General features: G+C 36.7%; 1 protein-coding gene across 1 annotated transcript; it reads left to right on the top strand.

Annotated features, from left to right (window-relative positions):
- Positions 1-9,249: 9,249 nt before the first annotated feature.
- LOC103935126 lies at positions 9,250-10,519 on the top strand. Its single transcript, XM_009344883.3, has 2 exons — positions 9,250-9,870; positions 10,133-10,519. The coding sequence occupies exons 1-2, from the start codon at positions 9,250-9,252 to the stop codon at positions 10,346-10,348; spliced, it is 837 nt and encodes a 278-aa protein (XP_009343158.2). The 3' UTR covers positions 10,349-10,519.
- The last annotated feature ends 2,227 nt before the right edge of the window (positions 10,520-12,746 follow it).

Raw genomic sequence — 12,746 nt, 5'->3', positions numbered from 1 at the left:
TCTTCAATATTAGATGTTGAGATTCAAGAAGCAACGATGCAAATGGGCGGTCTTAAGGCGCTGGGACCCGATGGTTTTCAAGGTGTATTCTATCATTCTTTTTGGGAAACTATTAGGGAGGATGTTCATGCTTTAGTTCGAATGATAGAATTTGGAGAGGTTAATCTTAACTGACTAAATGCCACTCATATTGTACTAATTTCCAAAGTTCCCAATCCATAATCTGTTTCTCAGTTTTGACTGATTAGCTTATGTAATTATTCTTATAAGATCTTGGCCAAGGTTTTGGCGAATAGGTTGAAGCTGCTACTTCCCAATCTCATTTCTCCCATGCAGAATGCTTTTGTTGGGGGTCGCCAAATTCAAGATAATGTTGGGATTGCCCATAAACTCTTCCATTTCTTAAAACTTTGAAAAGCTAAGAGTAAGTTTGAGCTTGGAATCAAGTTAGATATGCATAAAACGTATGATCGGGTGGAGTGGGATTTCCTTGATGTGGTGATGGAGAAGATAGGGTTCGTTGGCGAAAAATTATCATGGGGTGTGTGAGCTCAGTTACCTTTGCGATACTTATTAACAACCAACTGGGGAACAAGTTTGCTCCTTCAAGAGCTTTACGATAAGGGGATCATTTATCTCCTTATTTGTCTCTATTAGTCAGTGATGTTCTATCTAGGATGCTTCAATTGGCGGTGGAGTGGAAGTATCTGGATGGGGTAAAGATGAACCAACATACTCTAGTAATCTCATATTTTCTTTGCTGATGATACACTTCTATTTTTGAAGGCCACTAAATCGAATTGTTGCCATTTGGTCAAAATTATTGAAGATTACTGTGCTACCTCAGGCCAAGCTATAAATCTACAAAAATCGTATGTGTTTTTTGGTTCTAATACTCATCAACAGTGTTGACGGAAGTGGGACAAATTCTCAATATGTAGGTGGTTTCCGATCCGGGTACCTACCTTGGTGTTCCTGCTATGTGGGGTAGATCAAAGCGGCAAGGTTTGGCTTTTGTTAAGGGTTGAGTTTTGCCGAAAATACAAGGGTGGACATAAAGCACTATCTCTCAAGTGGGTAAAGAGGTACTAATTAAAGCGGTTGCCCAAGCAATTCCTACTTATCCTATGAATATATTTAAGTTCCCGGTAGTGGTGTGCAATGAGTTGGATTCTCTGATATCTGGATTCTAGTGGGGGAAGGTTGGTGAGGCTCGGAAAATTCACTGGGTGTCTAAAAACACTTTGGGTCTTTCGAAGCAGGAAAAAGGTATAGGATTCAAAAACTTTAATGATTTTAATGATGCCTTACTTGCGAAACAATGTTGGCGACTGATTCAAAACCTGAACTCTCTATGGGCCTTGGTCCTCAAAGCTTGGTACTTTCCGCATTGTTCTTTCTTTGATGCTAAACATGAAAGTAATGTCATGCCCCGACCCGCGAATAAAGACTATATCTTAGCTATAGAAATCAATTCTACAACCAAGATATGGTGGAAAATAAAATAAAATTATAACGATTACACCATACATCAACAAAATCTTACATAAAAAATTTCAAATACGCAACAAAACAACAATAGTGCACAAATTAATTCACAACAAAAACTACCAATTAGATAATAATTAAATTGTAACAATTCTTTCAAATGCAAGAAATATATGCAAATGAGATGGATGAATGTACTCACTCCCTTCTAATCCTGCTAACACATACCTAAGGCACCCAAGCTTGCACGTCCCATACCATGCTTATACCACTTGGCTCCGAATACCTTAGAATATGAGTTAACTCCCGTTCATCCCTTAAACCCAACTTTTTGTAGTTAAATTCTTAGTTTCCACTTTATTATATAGGCACTTCCCCTGACGCCCAATTGTATATTCAAGCCCTTCCCCCGATGCCTGACATATACAAGATTTCATTATTTTATAACCAACCAGTTGTATACTCAAGCCCTTCCTCCAACGCCTAACGTATACAAGGTTCATTATTTTATATTCAAGGCAAACTTCAGCCCTTGAATATTCTCACAACTCAAACACTTTACAAAAGTGAGCACTTGACACAACACAACTCTTTTTCTTGCCTTGCAATGCATGTGTATATGTACTGCACATAAAGATTAATAGTTACTTACTCGCCATATATAAATATGAGCATAGATCAAACTAATTTTGAAACCAATGTAATAATGTTTGATACTATCATTTAAAATATTGATCATTTACCACTCTATAGAAATTACCATCGTCTTGTTCACTTTTGTTTGGCTGGTACCTGTTATTATTTAGACAATAATTAGACGTCCATGTTAGTGAAGAAAATTTAAAGTGAAATAAATATCTCAAAAGCAACAAGGCATGAAACTCTACTTCTAGCTTTTCCCCTTCCAAACCTCATCTTTTATTTTTATTTCAACCCACCACTTCTACTTCTTCTTATCTCATTTCCTCAATTTTCTCACCCACAAAGTTGATCACCTGGCTTTCCTCTTCCTCCCACACAACACTCTACCCTTTAATGTCTTTTTATCATCTTTTTGTTTCTCCTTTTTATTCCCTTAAGAACCACTGCTTAATCATTTTCTTCCAAATTTTCTTTTCTACAAATCGACCCCCCTCCTCCTCCTTCTCTTAATTTTGGTTTGGAATTTGAAGTGAAGAATTGTCTTCGAGATTGAGATGAAAGATTGCAAATACTATAATAATGAACACAAAGATTTAAGTAGTTCACCAAATCGGCTATGCCCACTAGAGTTGCATATGCATTTGTGTTTTCACTATGTAAGAGAGATTTACAAAATACAATGAAGATGGCCTAGAGCCTTTACATAAGGTAAAAGAAAATGATGGTGGGGAGATTGGTCTGAGAATGAGAGATCTTTCTTGTTGTTGTTAGGTTCTTGTTGGTGTGTGTTCCCCCTCATGTTCTTTCCTCCCTCTGCCTTTATGGAGAAAGAAATGGAATCCTCAATTAAGCCTTTAAGGACACGTTTCACTTGTTTTGTAACACTCGGACATCAATCATTGGAAACATTAGTAATTGATCATCATTACAATGCATGTGGACAAATACATAAAGGCCTCGTCTAAACTCTAAGGGATATAGAGTCTCACCTCTCCAAATTTGGGGGATGAATCATCACCAATCATTAACCATGATATGTGGTCCAATAGAAAGAAAACAAATGTTAAGCTAATCATTAGCCCTATTATGTGTTCCAATAGAAACACACCAAATGTTAACCTAATCATTGATAATGGTATGTGTTCAAATGGCAAAGAGACATGTGTTAAGTTAATCAATATCATGCAAGTGAGATGCAAGCATCTAAGGCCATGTTGAGCTTTAGCTTAAGTTTTATTCCTAGATCAAAACACATGGATAAGTCTACAATCAATAGGCATACAAATGGAGTTTGGTAAAAGCTCCAATCTCATTGGAGTATTTGGAAGCTTGGTTGAGTAATATTGAAGAAAGAATATTTTCAAATGATTGAGATTCCCCTAAGCTAGTGAGTAAGCACTCATAATACCACAAAATATTGCCTATGCATGCTAATTAGCCAACGTATACATGCTATAGACTTCCCACCTCCACATTCAGAGTGGTGAATAATCACCAAATCATTAACTCGTAATGATTACAAACTTTCCACCTCATATTTGAGAGAAAATATCAAGACAAAACTACTCATTTAGTCCAACCTCAAATTCTCGGCCCTTTGTGAGAAAAAATCAAGCCAAACTCATCATAATCTTCTTCTCCAATGCAAACTAAAAATATCTCTAATTACATATGAACATGAAATAATACTAGCTAGTTTTTGAAATAATCTTGTAGCAAAATGAAATAACGTTGACACTAGTATACATATCAAAAGTATAAGTTCTTGTACACATAGCATATAAAAAGAAACCCAATAAAATTAGGGTAATTACATAAAATTACCTCAACTATTGGGTCAGTCACATTTTCATATCCCACCTTTAAAAAATTTCAATGTCATACCTCATCTACGAATTTGTTACAATTTCATACCTTCCGTCAGTTTGTCTGTCAATTATTCCGTTGAATAGTGACGTGGCTTGAGACAGAGCCCACTCTCTATTAAAAATTAATTAAATATTAAAAACTAAATATTAAGAAATGTTAATCTATAAAAAAAAAAAGTTAAAATAAAATAAAATAAAAAAATAAGATAAAAAATTCTTTAAAGAACAGTGGGCCTCACCTCTACCACTTTACTCATCTTCAACCTCTTATCCTCCGTTCCTACCCTTCCAAACCTATCTTCCGCCACACCTCCCCTCCATCTTCCTCCCCGTTGTCGTAGATTGAAAACCTCAGCGAGCTCCGCATATTCATCATCGCGTTGTCAAATTTTACCAACAGGAACACCTGCGCGTCACGCTCCCCATCATCATCATCGCGCTATCGGCAGTAATTTGAGTAACCAGCTCCCACACAAGCTATATTCCAATATCTCATAAACCGTATCATTCAACACCAGTAACTCCGGCAGCCGTGTCCAGGTCTTCTGCTTCGACCACAACATTCAGCTCCTTACCATCGGCAAAGATCTCAAGCTCTTTCTTCAGGTCAAGCCTAGCCTCTACAGTCAAGTCCCTGATCAATCTTCTCAATAAGGCTGACAGCCTAGTTTCCAAGTAGCTTCTTCACTCTCGTTCGCGTTGCAGCTACAACTGACCTTATGGATTTAGAGGGTGATGCTTCAGACCGCATTCTCCAGGAGAGGATGCAACTGTTTCTTGTTTGGAAATTGCAGTTTCGTTAATTTTTCAAAACTCAGTGCACAATTCCATTCACATCACATGTTTGCTTTGTTTTCAAATTTCAAAAGGTTATGGATCTGAAAAGGTTAGGGATTTGCTAAGTATTCTTTAAAAAAAATGGGTTGAAGATGGGTTAGTGGTAAGGAGGGGGATGAGCGCCAAGGAAGGGAGGTGGAGATGGAGGAATAGAGGGTGGTGGGGGGTTTTGGTTTTGGTGTTGAAGGAAGGTTAGGGCAACACTGGTTGATGGGGAAGAAAGGGTGAGGGGGATAAGGAGCGGGTCCCTCATGCAAAAAAAAAATTAAATGATTTTATTTTTTTAGTTTTTAATATTTAATTTATTTTTTTATTTTTTTATTAATTTTTTAATAGAGAGTGGGCCCGTTTCAAGCCACGTCACTATATAAATGAAGAATTGACAGACAAACTGATGGAATGTATGAAATTGTAACAAATTCATAGATGAGGTATGACATTGAAATTTTCTAAAGATGAGGTATAAAACTGTGACTGACCCAATAGTTGAGGTAGTTTTATGTAATTTACCCATAAAATTATTACATAAAATAACTTCACACATATATAATCATTTTTTTTTTTTAAATACGGGGTATTACAAGTAGGGCCTCTTGAGCTTGGAATAGTCTTTTGGTGGGTAGAAATCTGTTGATGAAAGGGTCACACTGGCAAATAATGGATGGCTGTACTGTCCGTCTTTGGGTGGATCGTTGGCTGCCCTCCCTTTTGTTGGGTCATCCTATGCCCAGAGCGGTGTCCATGACTAGGGATACACGGGTGGCGTCTCTCATGTGTTTTTCTCCATGCTCATGGGATTTAAGTTTTCTTCAACCATTCTTGTCGGCGGATGAGTGGAATACTATCTTAGAGACACCCATTGGGGATCCTCAGAGACATGATCGCCTTGTTTAGCCTTCTACCAAGAATGGGTTGTATGTGGTCAAGTCTGGCTATCATTGGGCTCGATCTTTGCAGGGTTCCCCGGTGGATATCCGACCATCCTCTTCCTCCTCTATATCGAAACAGGTTTAGCAGCTTATTTGGAAGTTGAGAACTCCGCCTAAACTTCGTAATTTTATGTGGCAGATTGCTTATCATGCTCTGGCTATGTTGGAGAATCTATTTTTACGTAAAATTGTCCCATCACCTATGTGTCCGATATGCAACGGTCAGGAGGAGTCTCTTGAGTATCTATTCTTGTTATGCCCTTGGGTGGAGACTATTTGGTTTGGTGGCATTCTAAATTACAAAGTTGATAGACGAATGATCTATTCATGGATGGATTGGTTTCATTCCATTGCTACTCGGAGGTTTGGGTCTAAGGAGGAGTAGGGTATTTTGCTTTCTCATGTCGCATTTAGGTGTCGGCATATTTGGAAAGCCAGTGCAATTTTATAGTCCAATCAATCTCCTATAAATCCTACCCAGGTTATTCTTGCCATTTCAACTTCCGTTGGAGTGTTCCTCGGCGTGATTGGTGCTCATTCTCTTTCCCTCCAAGCTCCCCCTTCATTCCCTTTCCTCAAAGTGAATGTGGATGCTAGCTGGTCTACATTTTCTCTATCTAGTTTTTTCAGGATTGTGATTAGGGGTGAGAGGGGTAGGTTTGTGGCTGCGATGAAGTCTGAGGTCCAAGCTCCTAATGCAGCCACGGCCGAAGCTTTGGCTATTTTGAGAGGGTGTGAATTTGCTGCGGTTTTGGGGCATTGTTGCGTCATCATAGAGTCTGATTCGAAGGATATGATTTCATCTTTATCAACTTCGTTGGAAACTGGCAGATGGGAGGCCTTTCCTACCTTAACAGTTGTTAAACGGTTCGGGAAGTCCCTTCAGGACTGTCGCTGGTCTTGGCTTCCAAGGTCAACCAATATGGCGGCGGATACGTTAGCGTCGCACAGTATACGAAGATGTGCAGTATTACTTGGGTCAGTAGACCTCCATCAACGTTGGTTCATGTACTCAATAAAGATGGCTTACCTTGTTCCCATTGATCTATGGTGGCAGTTGTAGGCGTGACACTTGAACACAGTTCTAGTGTCTTCACTGCTTTGTTTTTTGTTGCTTTGTTGTTTGTTGGCCTCGGTGTAGGCTTTCCTTGTACCTCTCTGACATCTTTGCCCTGGTAATACACTTCTAGTTTCCCAAAAAAAAAAAACACAAGAATTAATCGTCCGATTCCTTCAAATCTTCTCCTATAAGCCTGAAATGATTAGCCAGTATATGCGTGCATTAATTCGTAATTTTCATACAATATTACACAACAAAAGAATAAAAATAAAATCAGGTATTTAAAAGATTCTCTCAATTTTTACAACAATATATTTGCAATAAGGGATGGGGGATTGAGACTAAACCACACAATGACCAATCATAACAAATTGATATCGAACTCGTCTTTTACAAGAATCAAATCTAAGACCTACCAGTTACAAATAGAGAGGAATGTCACTAAACTTCTAATACTAACACTACACCATAACCTCAACTAAATAAATAAATACGCATTATTTGTAAGAATAAATAAACATTATTTGTACGAATGAATTAATCTACTATTCATGTTCATGATCACTTGAATCAGCTTCGCTAGCTCGATCATCATCTTCTTGGTCGTCTTTAGTTATGGAAGCTATGTTTTGATGCTCCTGTTTCTTCATTTTATCAGATACGTATTTTTCAAATTCTTCATAGTCAAAAGTTCCCTTCACTACCACTTGTAACTGGTCCTCACTGACCACAATAAACCCTAGCATACAAAAAGTTTCACAATAAGTTGGGAAATTTTCTAAATATGTATACGGAAATTAAGGAGTATGTAACAAATTACGGGGAGACATATGTATATATAGGGATGGATGATAGGAATTTACACACCTTCCATTTTCTTGCCCCATCTCTTGACATTCTTCACACAGTTGTCACAGGGTTTCTTAAATTTTAACACAGCATGCACCTGTCAGTAAAGAAACAGCAAACGGAAAAAAGATTGTGATTCAAAGTTAAATATATTCGTCATACATGCATCCATAAAATATCAACAGTAAAATGATGAACTTTCTAAATTCCAATTCCTGCACTAATCTTAATGGCAAAATTAATTAGCATTATCACGACACCTCATCATCTTCTGAGGGAAGTCGCTCGTATTTCCAATAATTTGTTTTCTTCATTTTGAAAAGAGAACTTGTTTTCTTTACCAATTTACAAAAAGTGTTCATGGTTTCATAAACCCTCGATATCTCACTCTAAATTTCTTCTCTTAATCTGTCATTTATCTTATACAGTTTTATGGTACCATCTGTATGTATTCATTTGTTGTTATTGAAAACGAAAATCTCTCTAAGCAATCAATTAGGCTTGCTAGCATTTAAAAATTGCACCTGCTTGAATTGAAGTAGAATCTCTGCTAGGAGATCACATCTTCTGCACTCCAAAATAAGTGTGATCTCTTTGTGGTCCATTTCGTGACTAACATGTGTTTATAAACTTAATTTTTCTTAATTTTATTATCAGTCAATTGCTGATTAGGACGACAGAAATACCATATTCTTTTTGGGTGCAGAAAATTTGATTTGCTCCGGCTAGGCTTTAGACTTGGAACGGGTCAAATTTGGAACCGACGGTTTGTGGGCCAAAAGAATTAATCCAGCTAATTATTAGTTTGGGTTGTCAAAAAAGAATTGCTAGTTTGGGCCTCCACTATGGTACAAAAAAATAAGAAGACCGTGTTGTTCGACACGTGTTGCTCCAGTAACTTTCCACGTTGGCATGCAGCCAAGTGTCGTTAGGGGGTTACTACACGTAAAAACACAGGAGGATATTCTGCAGTGAACCCGCCTTGTAATATTTTCACATGATTGCTCTCACCGTTTCCTTCGTCTTTTCATTCGGAGACCCTTTCGTTTTGGCTTTTGAATGAATCAATTCATTTGCTTTCCTTCTCACTCATCACACGTACAGAAAGATTTCTCTCTCTCTCTCTCTCTCTCTCTCAGAGTAAGTTTCAATTAATTTGAATAATTTTCATTAATATTTGTTGTGGCCAGTTAATTTGCTTGTGGCATTTCATTTGCTTTCTTTTGCTTATTGGATCCAATCAAACATTAACGCTTAATCAAGATTTTTTGTTAGATCAATGATTAATCGAGTTAAATCTTTTATTTTGAAAAAAATATGATTCAGATTAACCAAGTTATATCCTTGTTGGAACAGTTCCAATTGGTAATAATTAATATATAGCCAATTCTCTTTCATGTTGGATTTGTTTGATTCAGATGATTTAATTCTATTTTGTTTGTGTTTGTTTTTACTTTTCAGGTTCTGTACGAGCAGGAACTCACTAACTAAATACTTATATTATCTAGCTAGTTTGATTAATACCCATTCAGTCACCCTCTGAGACCAAAATATTAAACATCTGCAAAAAGAAGACATGTCAGGTGTATCTCTTGCCGTGGCTCCTAGATCGGAGCCCGACACAACCACCACAACCCCAGGATCCAAACCCCAACAGAAACCGCTCCGCCGCCAACAGCACCAGCAGCCTGCAGTAGGCGGTGTAATGGGCTCTCTGCGAGTAATAGAGCTCCAACTCGTGGCCTTCATCATGGTTTTCTCGGCCAGTGGCCTTGTCCCGCTTTTTGATTTGATCTTCCCGGCTTTTGCCACCGTATACCTTTTAGCCCTGTCACGTTTGGCGTTCCCTTCCCACGGCGCTGTCAGCACTGGTTCACAGGAGATTTTCCATGGCAGCAGATTCTTCAGGTTCTATGTGATTGTGGGAACCACAGTTGGGCTCTTCTTGCCGCTTGCATACGTGTTGGGTGGCTTTGCGAGGGGCGATGAGCACGCTGTCCGCTCTGCAACGCCTCACTTGTTCTTGCTCTCGTGTCAGATTCTGACTGAGAATGTGATTAGCGGGTTGTCACTGTTTTCAGCGCCGGTGAGGGCATTGGTCCCATTGCTTTACACTGTCAGGAGGATCTTTGTCGTCCTTGATTGGATGAAAGATGTTTGGCTTAACAAAACTCTGCCTGCCAATGCACAGTTTAAGGTAATTATTATATTGCTTGTGTTTTGGGAGAAAAACTTCTGTGGTATGTTCATGCTACGTGCCAATTGTAGTAATTAAAAGAAACATGACGGTTAAATGATGGCACGAGCTCAAAATGTGGTTCCAGTATGAGTGCACGTAGGAGGAACACCTCCACATAGGTTTTTCTGTTGTTTTGGAAATTTGCTTCTTAATTAATTTTCTTACTTTGTGCTTTGGCTAGTGTTTACTGATTGATGTTATGTTGGGGCACTTGTTGTAGGATGTTGCATGGTTTTGGTTTGGGAGAAGCCTGGCTGTAGCCAATTTCTTATATTTCTCGATCAACCTGTTCGGATTTTTGATCCCTCGATTCCTTCCGAGGGCGTTTGAGAGGTACTTCAGGGAGAGGGATGAAGTTGGGGCCAAGATGGTAGAGGACAAGCGCTCCGCCGCAGCAAATAAGCCGGAACCATTTGCAAATAAGAAAAGTGATTGATTTCGGGTTTGGTGCCATATATATTATATACTACGATGTTCGGTTTTCCTTAACATCAGGAGCGGGAGTGCTGGCAGAACGGCCGTTCGGGTCTAAAATAATTGGAGGCATCAACATTATTAGAATAGTATATTTATATATGTTTTTATAAGAGTATAAATTTATAAAATTTGATTCAATGACCAAGAAATTAAACTAGAATTGATGGTTTTGTTGTTTGAAATTGAAGAGAGTGCTTTGGGTTCAAAATACCGTTTGTGCTTATTTACTTTTTAATTTTTACAAATTTCTTTAAGTTTAAAATGTTAAGTGCATGTTTATTATTTTCAATTTTTAAGAATTTTTGTTTCGTTGTTAATTTATTTTTAATTAGTAGTTAGTAGCTATGTGGGTTGTTATTTTTAAACATTTGTTTCAATTCAAGTCTAATTTTCAACAAAGAGTAATGCGTTGATCAAATTTTGAGATCAAATTTGCAAAACATATGACGTGTCATAAAAAAGTTTAATTTAGTATCAATTTATTACTTATACATGTCAATTAAAGATTTAAAAATATCATTATTTTTTTAGTTACATATTGACAAGGTTAGTTAATAAGAAAAAACACATCACGATTTACACAAAAACACTTTAAAAGTTCAGATGGAAAACAAAATTTATGTCTATCTACTTGTGAACCCAAATTTTTTTGTTTCCTTCTCATGATACAAAATAAATTAGTTTTCTGTGTTTCTAAATTATTAAGTTTAAAGTGTTTTTCTAAGTATAATTTTATCGATGTCTTACGTGTGAAAATAAATAATTTTCTTATATAAAATAAGGGCACGTTTTTTTAGCATCGTCCCAGATCTTAAAAAACTCTAAACCTGCCCTGCTTAACATGGATACAATGTACTGCTACTCCCTCTATATGCATGGATCATTGATCTATATCAGTTTGCTTTGTTCAACTTTTGTTGATGTTGTCTCGCTTGCTGAGGTAGATACCTCGATAGATTGGAATGCAAAAGTAGTTCATTTTAAAGTTCCAAATGTATTGCAATCGACCGGCGGAATTGCTTGTTTTTGTTTTAAGTGCCTCTTTCAGTACAAGGAGACCGAGTGCTTGAAGTGCTAGTGGTTCAAGCGATCTGTGACAAGTTCAGACCCTTTTCAACAACATAATGTGAAGACCGAGCGCGAGTAGTTCTTTTTTGGTAAGGTAATTAGTTCATCCAACAAAGTCCGAAAAGACAACGTTATGCAACAAGTAAAATGTCATTCGCAAAACAAAAATTCTTGCGGACCAAGGATTCATACCTTGCTCGTTGCAATTTCGTAGTCGATTTATTCATTTGATCTACCTATGCTCATTTCTAATTAAAATAAATAAATAAAAACACGGATGTATAGAAAGAGAAAAAGAGCTTGCGGATGAAATTTTTCGAATTTAGAGTCGATGATAATGCAACTCCAAAATTTACATCATTTTGGAAAAGTTAACATCAAAGCCCATTATGTTTTTGTTTTTCTAGGTTATAGACCTATCCTTATTTATTCTCTGTAAGAAAAAATATTGGCCGTTGATTTTTATTGTAAAGTAGAACGGATGGGATTTGAGAGGTAGGAAAGACAATGCATTGAGGAGGAGGCATCGTTTTTTTTATGTACTTAATATCTTAGTGAATTGCGTCGTGTCAGACTTATTAAAATTAATACATAAGAGGACCCGATTCAAACTCGATTCGTTAAAATTAACAAGTAATTTGACCGAATTTGTTACTCTCAAAGAAAATATATGTTACTTCAATAAATAATCAAATGAAATGCATCATACTAAAACTAGTATCCATACACGACATTGTCACGTAAAAATTACTTTTATACAAAAAAACGCATTTGTCTTTCAAGTATTTCATACCCAAATAAGAGTTTAATGAAAAATCATTAGTACACAAATACAAAATATCAAATGTACAAGAATATGCAAATTGCAAAATGAAAGAAGTTTTTTTCAAGGTTGTGGTGCGTTTATCAAAGTTATAACCTTGTCATTGAGATTCAAAACCTTTCAATTTTCATCAAGCATCAAGGTAAATAGTATTGAAACTTTGGCATGATCTATTGCTTCAAAGAGTTAGATTAATTGATGATGTTTTTGGTAAACTATTTAAATTTTGAGAAATTTACCAATAATAACTATGAAAACAAATAGAATAACAATATTATATTACATACAAGATACATTAACTTTTTTTGAAAAAGTCAATCCGGTATGCATAACAAAACTTGAACCATATTTGTAACAATAAAGCACGATGCTAATTTAGTACTTTATATCCCATAACAAATATAGATTTTGATGCAACAGTTAAAATATTAAAAAACATATCTTGTGCTAAGTATCAAATAATGAA

This window comes from the organism of the source record quoted next, unplaced genomic scaffold (assembly GCF_019419815.1).
Source record: "Pyrus x bretschneideri cultivar Hongxiangsu unplaced genomic scaffold, Pyrus_bretschneideri_v1 Contig6, whole genome shotgun sequence".
Lineage (NCBI taxonomy): Eukaryota > Viridiplantae > Streptophyta > Magnoliopsida > Rosales > Rosaceae > Pyrus > Pyrus x bretschneideri.
Note: the sequence above shows the minus strand (reverse complement) of the source record. Positions and strands in the feature narration are given on the sequence as shown.